The sequence below is a fragment of the Aptenodytes patagonicus genome, chromosome 3, assembly GCF_965638725.1.
Source record: "Aptenodytes patagonicus chromosome 3, bAptPat1.pri.cur, whole genome shotgun sequence".
NCBI lineage: Eukaryota > Metazoa > Chordata > Aves > Sphenisciformes > Spheniscidae > Aptenodytes > Aptenodytes patagonicus.
This window is the reverse complement of record NC_134951.1, coordinates 17,613,600-17,631,738: the sequence shown is the minus strand read 5'-3', so window position 1 is coordinate 17,631,738 and position 18,139 is coordinate 17,613,600. Positions and strand designations below refer to the sequence as shown.

At 46.2% G+C, this 18,139-nt stretch overlaps 1 protein-coding gene across 4 annotated transcripts in view; it reads left to right on the top strand.

Annotated features, from left to right (window-relative positions):
• The window catches only part of HPCAL1 (hippocalcin like 1), an 83,914-nt gene extending 70,916 nt beyond the window's left edge, over window positions 1-12,998 (top strand). For all 4 annotated transcript variants that reach the window (XM_076332790.1, XM_076332792.1, XM_076332789.1 and 1 more), the window contains 3 exons: window positions 7,299-7,701; window positions 8,880-8,985; window positions 11,800-12,998. In XM_076332790.1, coding sequence (XP_076188905.1) covers window positions 7,324-7,701; window positions 8,880-8,985; window positions 11,800-11,897 — 582 coding nt within the window. In that variant the 5' untranslated portion in view covers window positions 7,299-7,323 and the 3' untranslated portion in view covers window positions 11,898-12,998. The remainder of the gene's footprint in view (window positions 1-7,298; window positions 7,702-8,879; window positions 8,986-11,799) is intronic.
• Window positions 12,999-18,139: the final 5,141 nt, after the last annotated feature.

Sequence of the window (18,139 nt, the reverse complement as noted above, 5' to 3'; positions counted from 1 at the left end):
GGTGCTCAATATGTGATGCAGCACAGAGTATCTCACCTCGCTGGGCAGCGCCTGGGATGCATTGCTGCCCCTTCCACTGACCCCCTGCACAGAAATGCTGTGTTAAGGAAGCTTTCTGGGGATGGCCAGCAGGGAAAGGGTGGGAAGCTGGATGTGATTTACCCTCATCAATTAAATAAATGCATCATATGAAACTTTTAATATCCAATGACAAGACAGCCCAACTGTGCTAATTCTGTGGTTTTAATTATGTTAAAAGTACAAGGCCTTGTGCTGATTTTTATCACTTTTTTCCCTCTTTCTAAACTGTGAGGCTGCAAAGTTCTCTCTGGTTTCCCGGTTCACATCAGGCACCTTTCCCTGTCCTGCAGGCCTGCACTCAGAGATTTATTTAAAATTCTATATCACAATAGTATCTTCAATGAACATGATGTGAGTTTTTCCTCATGCAACGCAGCCTTCCCCGAAAAAGACTTGTACGCTAAGACATTGTGCTGACATGTTTTCCTTGCTCTGTAATATTGTGTAAACAAACTGTAATATTTTTTTTTTTTTAAGCCTTGCCAACTTTGCACAGCATCTGAAGACAAAATAGGGCTGGCTGTTTCTCCCTTGGTTTTGTTTAAACAAAAAAAGGAAGGGGCAAAGGGAGGAGACAAGGAAAATCCACTCATGATTTTCTTTTCCTGTCTGTAATCACAAGCTGCATTGCTGCCCAATCTGCTCCCACCCAAATTAACCCAATTTCCTAATTTACTCAAAATATTTCTGTGCTTTTCTTATTGCATTGAGAATATTTGCTCTTTACAGTAAAAAACTCTCCTCCCTGAGCTGGGGAACATTATGGAGAGCTCCCTGAGGAACTGCCACTTTTCTGGTCCCAATGCAGGTCTCTTTTTTTTTCCTCATTAGCAGCAATACATGAATATTTGGGGGTGTTTTGTGGTTCTTTTGTTTCTTTGCAGTGAATTCGTAACCATGCCCTTGACGGCAAACTCACCTCCTGGTGATGGGGATCAGTGTCGGCGGGCGCAGCGGGTACCAGCATGCCCCGGCTCGTTGCAGTGACTGCAACAGCTGGGAAGATACTGCCGCTATCATCTGCAAATGCCTCTGCACTGCATACCGATATTTCAAACATAAAATGGTTCTCTGGTTAATGCATTGATGCTCGATGTCAGAGACTAATTGATTTTTCCCTGTAAATCAGGGATATAATCCCAAGTAAAGTGACTTCAATAGACAGGAGCAATCCAGAGACCTAGAAGTTAATTTCTTAGGTTTCAGCCCTTGCAGCTGACTCCATGAAATTAATGTGCCAGCCTGGAAATATTCCTCTCACATAGCTATTTGCAGGATTGGAGCCTTTGTACTTACATCTATCTTTGGCAAGCTGGGGGTAGGTGGTTATCTATAATGGGTTTTCATCCCACACATGGAATCGGGTTTTCAAGACCACACAGTTCCTGGGTACGTGTTTATGGATAAACTTACAAAGTAAGGTGGCTTGAGGTCTGTCACCAATTCACTGCGCCTTTCGGAAGGACGTTCAATGTACATACCTGAATTGTTACTGAGTTTTCTGTAACTGAAAATGTGGGTGATACAGGGGGTGGTCCTTCCCCTTCCCCCACTTCTTTTAATAACCTTCTGAAAAGGATTTAACTTGAAAATAAGTTGCAAGTAAGCAATGTTACTCATTTAAATAAAAGAGTGATTAGTCATTGAAAATGAAAAATTTTAAAAGCCCGTTTATTTATTTAGTAAGGTCTGTTCTTTGCTTGTCAGGTTTTGTTTCTCTTTCTGTTCCCCTGAAGGCAGCAGAGGAAGGAGCTTCAGCTCCTCTTGACACCAGCCTTTTGCATCTCAAACCACGCAGCGTTTCAGCAGGGTTTGAATTTTACGCGGCATTACTGATTGAGGTTTCTCTTGTCTCGCTGCTTCTATTATTAACTTTTCAAGAGGTGAAGATACTCCTTGTTGCACTTCAAACTTTATAAAAAGGTGTTACTTTTGGCCCCGAGTCTACAGCTTGGGAAGACAAAGTGGGTGCTGCAGTAGCTGGTGTGCAAGCGTCGGCGCTGCTTTTGCCACAGGGCAGGAAAGAAGTTCACATGAGTTTACCAGGCAGGACCAGATATCTATAGCAACGTATTTGTATATCCTGTGCCTTCTCTGTTGCAATGCCCGTTGCTTAGGATACTGGCATTAAAACACGTAACAAAATCTGCTCTTTACTCCAGAGTTCATTATCTGTCCCAGGCCCATGTAATTGCACGTTTCCCCTCCCAGTTCAGATCAGACCCGTTGACCGGCCCTGGGCAAAGCATGGTCCAGAGGATGTCCTTATAATCCCATCTTGCAGCCTATTTGCTACATGATCTTTTCTAACCGCTAGGCATTTGTTGCTAGCTGGTGTGCCCGAGAAGCTGTCTCCCTCTTGCAGCTTGGCCCACGGGAGCTGGAGTCTTCTTAAATACATCTGTGCGTTGACTGAGTTGGTGAGTGCTGGTGATACCAGGGCCCAAAACATTTTTTTCCCGAGAGTGTGTTCCTGAAGCGTGGCAGCACAGATCTTTAGTGACTGAGGCTTTTATTTGGACTACCTGTGGGTTTTTGTGGTTTTTTTGTTTTGTTTTGTTTTTTTTAATACAAGGATCAAACTTTAAAAAATACAGCCTCAGAACAAGGCACCATGGTTGCTGAATTGTCCCAGGGGAGCAGGACCTCCTCGTGGCTCTTGGCTTCACCTGGCCGTGGGAAAAAGGATATTGAGGCTGTTTCACAGAATGGTTGAGGTTGGCAGGGACCTCTTGAAATCATCCAGTCCGTGCCCCCTGCTCAAGCAGGGTCAGCTAGAGCAGATTGCCCAGGACCATGTCCAGCTGGGTTTTCAGAATCCCCAAGGATGGAGACTTCACAGTTTCTCTGGGCAACCTATGCCAGTGTTTCACCACCATCACTGTAAAATAGTGTTTCCAAGCAAAGCCTTTCTTAACATGATGCTCACAAGGTCCCTGTGGGCTAAGTCCTTTTGTCTCTTCTTCTGCATCCCCAGGCAGAAGGCATCAGTGAAGGATCTGATGCTTTAGGTGTTTTAATAAAAAATCTTCTACCCCTATGGGAATGGTTCTTGCATTTCAGACCAACTTAGAGCAATATTTGCTGCCTGGCTTATGCTATTCATTTGGTTTGGGCTTCTGCAGTCCCAGAGGCACTGTGCTACAGCTTCAGGACCGTAACAGATCTCAGACACACTTGTTCTGTTTTATAAGTGAGCACTGCAAGAGAAATGGTGCTAGAGTTCCCCCTGCAAAGCAGATAGCTCAGATAATATAAAGACTATTTATTCTATTTCTCTGTTGCACTTTCTCTGCTGGAGAGCACCTCTGTCCTACAGACAGGCGTTTCATCAGTTTTCTTCTTTTTATTAACACTAAATCAGTATGCAAGTGGGTTTGCACAAGGAAGTGCATCTCTAAGGAGTCATTCCTCCTTTTGCAGCTGTAACTTATGCACTAAGAGGATCCCATCAGTTCAGTTCAAGGGGTTTTTGCCTTCAGAAGGTTTGCAGTGAAAAAGCTGGGTTGATCTCTGGCTTTCTGGCTTATGTGCTCGGAGAACGCTTCTACCCGCTGTAACTGGTGGTTGACGGAGAGTTCATGTAAAAGTAGCTTTGTTAGAAGTATTTCAAATGCTTCAGTGCGTGGATGCTGACAACCAGTCCATCTATTGGTAAAAACACAGAATTGCTACTTTAGCTACAGTTACTCACCGTAGTGCTGCGTAACTGGTGTGCATCTTGGCCTCAGTAAAAGACCTTTTTTCTCATTGCTAGGCTTTTGCTATGACATTATTGCTTATTTTTGGTGAGCCTAGAAGGACAGAGGATATATTCAGGTAGGAGTTCTCTGGCATCTCAGTTTCTAGCCTGGCTGGATGTAGCTTATTGCAGGCAGGCAGCAGCACAGTATAATTTTAACAAAAATTTTGGTGTGAAACTGGAAGAAAAATGCACCTGCATTTCCCCCTGTTTGAGCCTTACATGACTGAGCATCGCTTTCATGAGCAGTGATATACTTGTGAAGTCTACTGGTCTGCAACTGAAGCTTTTCCTTGTCTGATCACCTCAAGGGCATTCCTGTGATTATTTTTCTTACTGCCATGATAGTGCCGGATGCTCTGAGGGCTTTTGCTCATCACGCTAAGCAGGGACGGATCTCACTGCAATGTGTGTGGCATTACTTCCCTGGATTTCACCCTGGTGTGGTGGGAAATGAGGGACAGGCAGGCTGTGTTGGAGCTAGGTCTCTGCTGACTGCCCAGGGCAACACTGGGTGCAAGGATGTCTCTCCTCCCTTGCCTTCTACACCCACTGCAGCGAGTGATTTGGCTGGTACAGGCTCATTAAAAAAAAACCCACAGCCCTAATCACAGGACTGACCTGAGCATCCCAGACGCACTCCCTGTGATTTCCATTAGCAGCCATCCTCCCAGTGGTCTTGTGGCTAAATCAGCCGCTGAGCCTCTGGAAAGTGATTTGATGAAAGCGTTTTATAGCGATCGAATGAAATGTCAGTTGGATGCCAGCAGCAGGGGTTGCTGTCATGATTAATGAGATATTTAGGCATTTCGTTTTGGAGGAGCTACCTGCAACACAATTCACGTCGAAGCTGGTTTTTTTAGATGGGCTTTAATAAATTAATGTTGGTTATTTAATTATTCGTAACAAATTGGTTACAACAACTGCAGGGTTACATTTGGGTTGAACACATTATGAAGCCTTTCAGAAAGCTCACATGCAAAAAAGGGTTGTGTTCAGAGCATTGCACCTTACTTCTCTGATATAAAAAGATGTACAAGAGGAGGAAGGGTTGAAATAACCTGTAACTTGTTGAATGCAAAGACTACTTGAATGTAAAGCTTTTGAAGCTGATATTAAATGAGCATCCGTCCAAATAACAGGATATATCTTCCTGCTAGTAGAAGTAGTGAAGTCTAATAAATGAAGTTAACATCTTACCTCTCTGTTGTCTAGGGGCCTCTATTTTTAAGGGAACAGGAATAATAAAGGTATTATAGGAACAGGGAGAAATGTCATTAAACTTTTCAAACTCTTTTTAACTGCCAGTTGGAAGTTTTACCATGTGTTCCCCAACCCTGCGTGTGATTAAAGCTGAGTTTATTTCTGCTTAAAGTCCAGCTCCTGCATTAAGCGGGCTCTGCTGCTCCTCCTGCCCCTCTCCCAGGGAAGTCCAAGACAGCTGCCAGCGAGGCAGGAACTGCTTTTGGACTGGGCATCATGAAGCCAAGGGGATTCACTGAAGGACAGGATCCAAAGGCACCTCCTCGCCCAAGGACAGAAATGTAGTGTTACAATTTCTGCTCCTAAAAAAGGACCATGGTCGATCCGTTATTTGCTCCAACCACTGTTTTCTACAAATTGACTGCAGCAGAGTAGAATATTGTGTTTTCTGCCTTCAGCACCACAAGGATGAATATCTGGAGCAGGGGAGATTCAAAGATGGAAAGGCAGCGGGAACAGCTGGGAGTTCATGATTCAACTGGAGGGCAGCCCAGTGCTCTCCTAGGGCTGATGCTGGCAGGGACTGGGAGCTGTAGCATCCCTGCATGTTGGGAGCAAGCAGAGGTGTGTCAGGGGCCCAGAGAAAACTCTGCAATATAATGGATAAAAATAAAGCTTTGGAGCTGAAATATTGGCAGCTTTTCTAGAAAACAGAAGTGCTAATGATAACATAGTTTTCCGTTAAGCCCGATGCATTGTACTAATGAGCAGCTGCCTGGTTTTTGTCTCTGAGCATTAAGCCACAGAGCAGGATGTGGATTTTTTTACATTGCTGAGGCGACGCAGAGACTAAGTGGAATACAAATAAAACGAGCTTAAATTCAGCTGTTGAAAATCTCTGCTGTAGAGCAACTTATTTTTTGCTGACCTTTAACATTATTTTTTTTTTAGGTTCTTATGCATGCCTGGAATTTTTACTCTCTGGGAAGTGCTTAGCCCCTGTTACATTTTTCCCCGGTCTCTGCACGCTTTGTTGCTCAGCTCTTGCAGTTTCCGAGTAGGCCCGTTGCTAACCTGCCTTCTGCACCAGCTGTGAGCGAGCCTAACAGTGGCAGAACAGACTGTGCAGAGAAATGTCATTTATGCCAGACCAGTCACAGGGGTTTGGATGTGAGTTTGTGCAAAGCTTGTGAATAAACCTCTTGAGTCTGGGGAAGGAGATGCAGCTCAGCCTCTTGCTTGGCAGCTCGGTTTGGTATTGCTGGCAAGCCGTGAAAGGCTGAAAGGAATAAAAGCCAAAAATACATCATGGTATCTTTTTTCCCTGTTGTTTCCTAAGTGCAGATTGACCATCTTTCATTTTGTTGAAGGAGCTTTCCCGTTGCTGGGCAGCCTCACCTGCGCAGTCACCCACGCATCACGGGCACTGCCAAAGGAGGGGACAAACCCAGCCCCCTCCTGAAATCCTGATAAAATCCTGAGGTTGAAGTGGCCTTGTGTGCCCAGATTGGGGAATATTGAACTTACCAAATAAGCTTATATAAAAGTACAAACCCCAGTAAACCTGGAAGGAGTTTCTTTGCCAAACATTTTGCTTTAAAAAGCCCTTTTCTCTGCTTGTTCAGGGAGGCAGAGGGTCGCGATCTGCTGGAAAGGATGAAGTCCCTTGTGCCGGTGCTGCTGTCAGGGGAGGAGGGAGGAGATGCTCCATAAGCCAAGGGGTTTCAAAGAGCATCTGGACGATGCAAACACGACTGGCACAGAGCCACCTGCCCTTCCTGCCCCTCGCTTCATCCCGGCTTACTTTCACTTTTGAATAGATGGATTTTACTTTCCATCACTGCTGCTGTCCCTTCCCGCTCGGTCATCACAGCAGATCAGCCTGTTGGGGTGGGTCAAGAGTTGGGATCCAGACCTGGGCATTGCAAGCCATATGATAGAGGAGTGGGATCGTAGCAGAGAAATAAAATAATGAGGATTATTATTTCCCAAATAATAAGGATTAATAATAAGGGTTAACATTTCCCAAATAGTCCCTCCCAAACTGCCTTCCCTTGTCCTTCCGTGGCATACTAGTAACTGAGAGAGCCTAGCGGAGAGGAAAAGAGGCCAGATGAAATGAGATATTTTCCTAGTGATTTATAGCATCCTTTTTCTCCTCTTTCCCCCTTGCCCCAGTCAGGGTCTGCGTTTCCTGCAGAGCTCTGCCTGCCCCCAGCCCCTCTCCGCCGAGTGGGGCCGGAGCTCAGGCGGATGCTCTCTCGCTTTGCAGCCACTGAACCCGGATCCAGAAGAGGATGGGGAAGCAGAACAGCAAGCTGCGCCCTGAGGTGCTCCAGGACCTGCGCGAGAACACTGAGTTCACAGACCACGAGCTGCAGGAGTGGTACAAGGGCTTCCTAAAAGATTGCCCGACGGGACATTTGACTGTGGAAGAGTTCAAAAAAATATACGCAAATTTTTTCCCCTATGGTGATGCATCGAAGTTTGCGGAGCACGTCTTCCGCACCTTTGACACCAACGGCGACGGGACGATTGACTTTAGGGAATTCATCATCGCCCTGAGCGTCACCTCTCGGGGCAAGCTGGAACAGAAGCTGAAGTGGGCGTTTAGTATGTATGACCTGGATGGCAACGGGTACATCAGCCGTGGGGAAATGCTAGAAATAGTGCAGGTGAGGCATTGTCTCTATTTTATATTTTATTCATGTTGCTGTAACCTCTTCACCCTGAGACAGCTGGAGCTGGAGATGAGGGGTTTGCTGAGTTGGGTCCCTCCTGCCCCAGGGAGGCTCCTGGGCCCCAAAACGACGCTGGGGGCCATGGTGGGACCTACGAGGTGCAAATGAGGAAAGAGCCCAAGAGACTAACAGGGTGCTGTACAACTGGCCCACAGCCAAAATCTTGCAGCTCTCCCTGGGGATTTCTTAGTGGGGTGTTGATGGGATCAAAAAACCCTAAATGCAAATTTTACTGACCTGATTAATCTCAAAATTAATACTTTGAAACTTCAAGTCTGAGTCAATGTGAGCTCCAAATGAAAGGCTGTAGCATGTCTTTGTCTCCCAAAGGCTGGGGGCGCGTAGCCCATGGGCTGTACTGGGGGGGCGTGTGGGGCAGAGCCCCCTGTGCCCCTGCCCCATGTGCCAGCTGGGACTCGGCCTCAGCAGTGGGCTGCTTGCCATCAGATCTGCAGCTGAGAGGTGTCTCCAGTGCACTGCAAGGGGCGCTGGGAAGCATGCAATGCATCCAGCCAGTGCCCCAGCCGTTGGTCCTCGTGGCTGAGCAGGGATAATTTAGGAGGAAGGCTAGGACTGCAGATGTCCTAACGAGGTCTCGTCTCTATTCACATTCTTGTAAGTCTGAAAATGCTTTTCCTTATCCATCCACAAAGAAAAACAACCCCTATTCCTATATATTCATATTCACCTGTAATCCATACAACACCCCACACGCATGCACGTAACTGAGTGTATGTTGAGAGCCAGCCGAAGAGGCGATGGCTTAGCGCAGTTGCAGAAAACAGAATTACATGCCATTGCCTCCTGTATTTTTGCTCAGTCCTGCTCGTACATTAATCTAGACCCTGACTTTCAGTTAAACTGACCCAGCGGTGCGGGAGCTTCTTTTGAAGTGTGAATGAATACAGGAAAGAAAAATAAAAAAAGCTGCAGTCAGAAATTCCTATTTGTTTTGGTTTATAAAGTCCCGCAGCTGCCTGCCAGGGCCAGCTGCCTTTTTTTATTGCTACAGGCTTAAATTCTTTTTCTCAGTCCTAATGCTTTATTGTTTGGGTTGTGTTTTTCCTATATCTTCTTTTCTTTTTTTTTTTTTTTGTTGTTTAAATACTCAGGCAATCTACAAAATGGTTTCATCAGTAATGAAAATGCCAGAAGATGAATCCACTCCCGAGAAGCGAACAGACAAGATCTTCAGACAGATGGACACAAACAACGATGGTAGGATCTCCACTGGCACCCCTTCATAGGCTCTAGAAATACAGGTTTTCTAGCCCAGTGTTGGTCGAAGCAGATGATGAAATTTGGGCGGGCGGGTAGAGGGCAGGGATGACCCCACCGGCACCTCTGGTCTCTGCCTGCCTCGGTGAGCATCTCTGGTCCATAACAAATAGGGTGAATAAGTGGGCAGTGGGTGAGAGATTTTTCCTGCTGGGGGGACGAAGGGATGGGAGGGGAGCAGGATCCTCTGTGACTCCCCTGAGTCCAATGTCTTTGGGTTATTTTCTCTGGGCATAGCACAAACTAGGCACAAGGCTTTGCTCCCATTGCCCTTGATAGGGTTGCAGTCCTGGGCTTGTCAGTAATGCGGGTTGGGGATGTGGTTGGGTACCTGAACGCAAAAATTCCCCTGGGTCCATAATACTTATTTTCTGTGCATGTTTATGGCGTGTGTACATGTACGCATGGTCACACACGGTCCTGCAGTGTTTACTCTGTTGCAGCGTGCGCGCTGGGGGGATGTAACAGCTCCCGAGCCAATTATGGAGCCACTTGATAAATTATCTGACAGCGTACCCATCACGACCCCTCCACCTGAGCTAACTCATTTCCTTAGGCTCAAAAAACATAGGCAAAGTTGAGCAATTTCCTCTGCCCATCAGCCTGCCGACGTGTTTCCTCTCGTCCCGGTCGAGGTGGAGCTTTCCCTGGGAATTACCCTGGCAGTGGCCGAGGCGGCAGCTGCCCGTGTCAAAATCAGGAGCTGTATCCTACTGATGTGCTCAGTGGGAGCAAAGATTCGATTCTAGCGCTAAGATATGGAGACCTGGAAAAATACGGTCTTATGTATAGAAAGGTTTTTATTTAAGAGAATTTTACGGCTGCGTTTTGGCATCTGCTGCTGCAGCCCCCGGGGCAAATTCCTGGCCTTGCTGAAGTCCTCGAGTATTTTACCTTTGACTTCATCAAAACTAGCACTTCATCCCCTGACTTCACATGTGGAGGGCCCTAAAATAACATGATTAAAGTATTTTTGTTCTGCGGAAAGTAGCAGCATGTGCAGAAGTGCGACAGAGTAGTGGTCACAAAACCTGCTATATACATCCTCCACCTGTTGCACTTTGTTGCTGAAATAAAGTCATCCTATTCCCAGTAAAATACCAGTCCTGCAAGCCATGCAGTGCCAAGCAATAAAGTCTGCGCATGGGGAAGCGTGTGTGTTCTTGGTGGCTGGAAATGTTTCTTCTTCCCCATCTGGCTGTTGGATGTTGCAAATAGATTTTGATTTGTGCTTTGCTTTTAAGTATTGCAAGGAGAGGGCAAAACTAATAAATGTCCTGATAGTTACGAGTACTCTTTTTCAGGCTGATAAAAACTTAAGAAAACACTTGGTTTGGGAACATTAGCTTAAAAGCCAGAAATTAGGACAGAAGTGTGCCATGGGTTTTTGAGCTTCTGTAATTTCTGCAAGAGGAAGGTTTGCTCCTTCCTCCCTGTTCAACCTTGATTCGGGAGCTGGCCACCGTGCTCAGTCCTCTCCCCATCCCCATGGCAGGCTGGGAGCATCCTGGGGCTGGTGAAAACCGGTGCAATGAGATTGTGCCTCCCTCCCTTTGGGGGCACGTGTCCAAAAGTGGCAGCAGGCGGCTGCCAAGTGCAAGATATTCGTGCGTGGGTCCTGCCTGTCTCGAGCAGAGCAGTTTGGGTTGGGTAAGGATGGCCCTGGGGTGTTGTGTGAGGCTCGGGGTAGGCTGTGCTGGGAGCACGAGGTAGATGGGAGATCACCGGACACGGTGTCAGGGACGCAGCAAATGCTTGTCTCCTCCAGTTCGCAGGGAAAACTGTTTCATTTCTCATTAATATTGCTACGGCTTATTTCTGCCATGGTTCAGAGTGCTGAAGCGGGAGAGTATTGGTGATAGCAGGCAAGGCAGAGGCTGCTCACGGGCTCCTGATGGCATTTGCGCAGGGGGCTGGTCCTGAGCTCGGGAAAAACCTGCCAGGAGGCTGGGTTGCCCCAGGATGAGGTGTGGGAGACCAGATGAGACCTTTCCTCCTTACTGTGCCGTGCCATGCTGTGCCACGGGACTGTTGCAGCCAAGGGATGCTGGGGTGGTTGCTCCTCCAGAGATCACCTTTTCAGACCCGCAGGCTGTTACAGGGTCCATCCAAGTCAGTGCCTCTGACCTAAACCGAAGACGTATAAACCAGGAACACTCAGAAGCGACACGTGGCAATAGGTGGCTCTCCCAAGCCTGGCTTTTCTCACTGCCCCGTGAAACAGGTCCCGTTCCTGTACACCCCACAGGGCACAGCAAGTGTCTTGTAGGCGCAGGAGGAGCCATCACTGCTCAGCCCTACACTTCACAACAAACTGAGAGCATGCAAAGTGGAGACATTTGGGATATTTAGGTTTAAAATGTCGTAGTAATATGGGCGTAATTTTCAAAGCGTACATGTGTTCAGGTACCATACCTTGTGTTCATGTGTCATGTAATTTGTACAGTCTGCTTCTGTGCAAAAAGCTGCCAAATGATATTAGAACAGTTGTTTTTATATTTGGTACTGTCTTTTTAAATAAAATATGACAATTATTATGCTAGATTGTTTTGCAGAAGAAAAATGCATCTGGGCTTAAGGGCTTGAGTAGGATTTGGCTGCTGTGCATTGCACTAAATTCCCCTCGATGCCTTTGCAATAGATTAAATATACATACGTTGCTTCGGTGAGGAGGGTTTTTTTAAGCTACAGCGACGGTGGCAGCAGCAACTGACTTTTTTTTATTATTTCCATTTTGTTTTTCCTCCCTTTCAGGTAAACTGTCGCTGGAAGAGTTCATCAAAGGTGCCAAGAGCGATCCCTCCATTGTGCGGTTGTTACAGTGCGACCCCAGTAGCGCAAGTCAATTCTGATTAAAGCGGACAGTGTGCACAGAGAATCTCGGCTTGTGTCCTTCAAGCTTTGCTCGCAAACGGATGCCTTCTCAACCATCCCTCCACACTTCGCGAATAAGATCCCATTGCCAGATTGTGCGTGTGTGTGTGTGTGTCCGAGCGAACCAGCCCTCGCTCCCCTCACTAACACCAGTGCAGCTCTCCTTCGGCAGCTCCGTTTCTGCTTCCCCATAATGTTACGATTCAGTCTACACATTTTAAACGTTAATCGAAAGGTATGTTTACATGCAGCTACAAAAGAGTTCAAATCGCTGGTGAGATACCACTTCACTTAGTCCGTAAGAAAGGTGATGTTCTAGTAGTTCCCGAGAAGATGCTAGGTAGGACTTTTACCTGACATAGCAGATGGTAGATAATTTATTTTGCTTCAGAAATTACTATGTGGAAGAAAAAAAAGTGGACTGAATGGAGTAGAAAGTTCAAAAAAAAAAGGAAAAAAGAAAAAAGAAAAAAAAGCAGCTTTCCTGGGCATGGTTCCAATTTTCTTTTTGAGGAAAATTGCTTGCACTTATCTGATGGTCTTTACTTTCTTTTAATATATATATAAATTATATATATATGGTGAAGTAAAATTTTAAATATTTAGGTCATCTATTTAAGGCATAAAATAGAATTCAAGCTTTGTTTCTTCTAGTCGTCTGTGATTTATTCAAATCTTGGAGATTGTTTTTTTGTGATATTTATGCATTAGCAAATTGCTGTTCCAAAAGAAATGCATGACTAGCAGTTTGTGGATATTTCACTCTGTTTAATTCCTGAATGCAAATATTTGTTCATTTTTACTGTCAATCGTTCCAATGTTACCGTATTAACAAAAGACCTGAAAGGAGTTCATCCCCATTTTGTATTTCTCAGTGGAGTCCTACTTTCTGGTGGTTGCTGCGTTAAATGGCTTTTGAGTGCCCCGAGGTGATGTGACTCGCACTGCTGTTCTCGACTTGGCTACACCTCCTCCCTTTTGCTGTCGATATGTTAATAGTCTTGTGCATTCCAGTGTTATTTAATATCTGCCTAATGCCAAGAAATATTAATTGAAATAAAAGACTACTTTTCTGGTCACTGCCTGTCTTGGTCTAACACATGCAACAAGTTCTTAGCACCGCGTATTTGGGGGAAGGACGAGGCTGGCTGCCTGCCCAACGTGTCCCCATCTTGCCCGAGACACGTTGCCTTGTAAGTGCATAGGTTTTTTTGGGAGCCCACTGTTGCGGCTGAGTTAATGCAGCGGTGTTAGTGCCTGTGGGTGCCTGTGGGATCCTGCTCCGTCCCAGCTGGGTCCTGAGTGAAGGCAATTCCTTGGTGAAGACCACAGGAAGGTGACAGCTCCGTTTCTGCTGGATGCGGAGCAGCTTAAGGCGCCAAAGGGAAAGCTGCTGGCCCCGCTGGCTGGGCTGTTGTGACCACGAATTTAAAAAATAGAAGTATCTTGTTCCTGTCAGGTACCAGGTACGTGCTGTTAGAGTAACGTTTGACATTGGCAGCGTGGAAAGCAGTTTTCCCCGTGTTCATCGCGTCTGCAGGTAGCTCCTTAAGCCCGTCCTCTCTGCAAAGTAAAGTATCAACAAATTATTTGGCCTGAGGTTAATGTTAAACATGTAATTAAGGGATTTTTGCTGTGTAGAATGACCTAGTAGTGGTTAGGTATTAATACTTCAATATTAAAAAGAGAGAGAGATGGTTGCAGTATCCAAATGGAAATGCATTGTTAGGTCAGACTCGGTCTACAATACAGGCTCGTGTCAGTGCTGCCAAGCAGAGAAGTGTGTTCATTTTTTTTTCCTAGAAATTCAAATCTGAGCTATTAAACAGCAGTCCTTTCAACCGCAACACCCTGCTGATGAGCGCAACCCTGAAAGGAGAGTTAATCAGAAGCCTGCCTGCTTTCTCTGGGTGAGCCCAGCAAAAAAAGCAAAGTATTGGGAAAAAAAAAAAAATAATTCCATGGTTGCTTATAGTCTGTCTCCAGACTATTTGTGTTCATGCTGGCTGGCTGGCTGCCAGAAGATGCTGTGGTGTTAAAGATGCTGCAGATGTTCTTATGCTAATGGCTCTTCTTGTACGGGCTGGGTAGCAGTTGTTTAGATGCACAACGTTTAGATGCGAATCGACCACCATGGACTTCAGCATCTCTCTGCACTCGGGAGAATGGGCAAAAACTTCTCTGACCTTTGTCACGGGATGGTGCCTCTGAGAGGGACCACAGCATTTGAATCTTGTTTGTGCGATCATAAAATGAGTCAGGCATATTTTTAGTCAAGCATTGCACAATATCCTTTTCTTAGGTACCAAGGATGTAGAAACTGTTTTGCTGTAGCATTCATAAATGCAGCAGTTCTTCTATCATCATTCATCTCCTCTTCTAAGTGGGACTTTTGTCACCTTTTCCACATTTTCCTGACATCTCTCCTCTTCTGGTTTCCACGTCTGTCTGTAGTGAATAGCAAGTTAAGTAGCTGTTTAACAAAGCCCAAACTCTTCTCATTTTCAAGAAAAAAAATCTCCTTACAAAAGCTCATTTTGACCTTGTTTTGCAGAAACAAAATGAAAGAGTCTGAATTTTAGCGGTCAAAAAATTCCCATTTCTTTGACTTCATGATTTTTGCTCTGAAATGTGCCAAGGTATCCACAATGGAGTTTGCTGCCCGCTGCGGGCTGACAAGCCCTTGAGCAGCCCCGTGCAGACACTGGGATTGTGTCCTGCTTCATCCGGCCCAATTTCTTCTGCCTTTCTCTTTGCCTCATTAAACTTTCCAGTCCCGGGTTTGATTTTTTTAGATTGTCCCCCACTGCTTTCCCAGCTTTTACGGAGTTTCTTCTTTTCAAGTGGGTCGGCTCCATTTCGGACCGGGGCTGGCACAGGGTGTGCGAGCAAGGCGCTCCCAGCTTACCTTTTGGAAAGCAAGCGAGGAAGATGCCCAGAAAAGGTGGTCGTGCATGGCATCCCGGGGACCGGGGAGATGCTCTGAAGCCCAACCAGGCTGAGCTTTTCAAAGGTGGCTTCTGATATGGGGAACCTTTTGATTACAGGCCAGCTAAGTACTGGAAAGGGCTTTACCTGCTGCTGCCAAGCAGCTCTCTTAAGAAAATCAGACCTGCTTCAGAGGCTGAAGTTGTGCATCTGCAGTCACCGGGTTACTTTGAACATCTTGGCTGTGCTTTGAAGAACTCCTCTGAGGACATGTCTGCTTCCCTGGCTGGTAACGAGGACTAGAAGGGGAGAGCAATTTCCAGGCTCATCCTCCAGAATGTGTCGTTTGAGAGTTGACCCAGGCAGAGTTCAAAACCGATGGAGAAATCAATGAAAAGCTCACAGAGCTTTACTGCTCGTTGGGCTCCAGGGGTGTCTTTCAAGGAGGGGCTAGTGTGTAGAGGGGTTAATCACTTGCACAATGATGTCCAAGTGATTAATAGAAAACTTCAACTTGTTAAGTGACTTTGGTGTTTTGGTGAATTGTATGTTTAATCAAAAATAAAGTCTAACTTAGTGAAAGTGGAGTTTAGCACAAAAAAAAACCATCAGCGGGTCCATTTTTACCTCACTTTAATAAGCTATGTAATTATTTTCTCATCACAGAGATACCTAGCACTCTGAAAGCTCTGGCTAATTACTACATAAATTCAGACTTTTCTGTATGAATTGCAGGTCCTGTTAAGCTAATTCAGAATTATGTCATTGCCTTTCAAATTAAGTTAGTGCCTGTCTGGTTGCAACTTAACTCCAGCCTGGGTGGTGGAGGTGCTTGGATTCAGTCTTGTGTTTCTCTGTTGCCAGGTTTGCATTAGCCCTTTGTTTTTAAATAAGGCCCTTTGCAATGTATTTTTAGCATTAGCCTCTGAGTAATAAACTCCTGTGAAGAACAACGTGAGCATTTCTGCAGCCACCAGGCAGATGGTCTCCAATCCATTATGCAGGGCACCCTCTATTCGTATTTAAAGGTTAGGAACAGCCATCGACTTTAATGGTCCAGTGGGCAGACTGGCATTTTGAGATCCCCAGGCTGCGTGATGGCAGATATATTACTGATGAACCCGATAATTGCCATTATCTCTTTTGGGAGGGGAGAAGTTTCATTGGAAAAGAAGGAAACGGGAGGAAAAAATAAGATCAGAGCATCTCTCTGTGTAGAAGCTTTGGAGATGTGCCTGCATTGCCGAGAGCTGTGTGCCTGGAAGCAGACCTTACCTGTTGCCCGTCTGTATCAAGTGTGATGGTTTGGACCTGGACATGCTTCTGAACACTCTCTCATGGTCACTGTGGTGGGCAGTGCATCACCAGAGGGTTGGTTTAATCCCAGATCGATGGCCATGCCAGACAAGTTAGAAACCACTGAGTACTGAAGGAGCTGGCGGATGTTATGGCAGGACCCCTCTTGATCATTTACCAAAGGTCTCGGGAGTCTGGGGAGGTCCCTGCTGACTGGAAGCTAGCCAATGCTATTCCAAACTGCAAAAAGGGTGTGAGGGAAGACCCAGGGAACTACAGACCTGTTAGTCTAACCTCAGTTCCTGGAAAAATTATGGAGAAGATCATACTGGGCACTATTGAAAGGCATTTAAAGAATAATGCAATCATCAGGCACAGTCAACATAGGTTCACAAAGGGAAAGTCCTGTTTAACTAATTTGATATCCTTCTGTGATAAGGTCACCAGCCTAGTGGATGAAGGGAAGGTGGTGGATGTAGTTTTTCTGGATTTTAGTAAGGCTTTTGATGCTGTCCCTCACAGCATCCTTCTGGACAAGTTGTCAAACTGGGATGAGCGGATTCACGGTGCACTGAGTGAAGAACTGGCTGAAGGACAGAGCTCAAAGCGTTGTAGTGAAGGGGGCTACCTCAGGCTGGCAACTGGTCACCAGCGGTGTTCCTCAGGGTTCAATTCTAGGGCCAGTCCTGTTCAATATATTTATCAACAATCTGGATGCAGGAGCTGAATGCACCATTAGCAAGTTTGCTGATGATACTAAACTGGGAGGTGCTGTTGACTGTCTTGAGGGACAAGAGGCCTTGCAGAGGGATCTAGGTAGATTGGAGCATTGGGCAATGATTAATAGGATGAAATTTAACAAGTCCAAATGCCAGATCCTGCACCTAGGATGGAGTAACACTGGGCACAAGTATAAATTGGGAGAGGAGTGGCTGGAGGGTAGTCCTGCAGAAAGGGATCTGGGGGTGCTGGTCAACAGCAGGCTCAATATGGGTCAGCAGCGTGCCCTGGCAGCAAGAGGGCAAACCGCGTCCTGGGGTGCATCAAACACAGTATAACCAGCCAGTCAAAAGAGGTGATTATCCCGCTGTATTAAGTGTTGGCGCGGCCTCACCTGGAGTACTGTGTGCAGTTCTGGGACCCACAATTTAGGAAGGATGTGAAGGTCCTTGAATGCGTCCAGAGGAGGGCAACAAAGCTGGTGAAAGGGCTGGAAGGAACGTCCTATGAGGAACGGCTCAGGACCTTGGGTTTGTCTAGTTTGGAGAAAAGAAGGCTGAGGGGCAACCTCATCGCTCTCTACAGCTTCCTGAGGAGGGGAAGTGGAGAGGAAGATGCTGTTCTCTTCTGCCTGTATCCACTGATAGGATGCATGGGAATGGTTCAAAGCTGCGCCAGGGGAGGTTTAGACTGGACATTAGGAAGCATTTCTTTACCGAGAGGGTGGTCAAACATTGGAAAAGACTTCCCAGAGAGGTGGTCAGCCTGTCAGTGTTTAAGAGGCATTTGGACAATGCCCGTAATAACATGCTTTAACTTGGTCAGCCCTGAATTTCTGAGGCAGTTGGACTAGATGATTGTTGTAGGTCCCTGCCAACTGAAATATTCTATTCTATTCTATTCTATTCACTGGCCAGAAGAAGGAGGCGAGGAGCTGTCATGGTGGCTGTCTGTTGTCTTCAGAGGTGAAGGTAAGCCCATGATCAGCAGTTGGGAGGGTTATTTTAAGAGGCTGACAGTGGGCTGGCTTTTCCTGATGGAGGAACAATTTATCCCAAACAAAATCTTTACTGGTTGGGCTATTACTAGAGGGAGTTGTCTCTTACCTGAAGGGGAGAAGAAAGGTCCCCTCGCTCATCCCCAAGGCACGTTCCCACATCTCAGTGTTTGGTGCTACTGGGGCTCAGGTGGGTCAGGGCTGGTACCCCAGTTCATCCTCAGCTCCCCCAAACCCTTACTGCCTGTAGGGCTACAGCTCTGAGCACATCTTTGATGT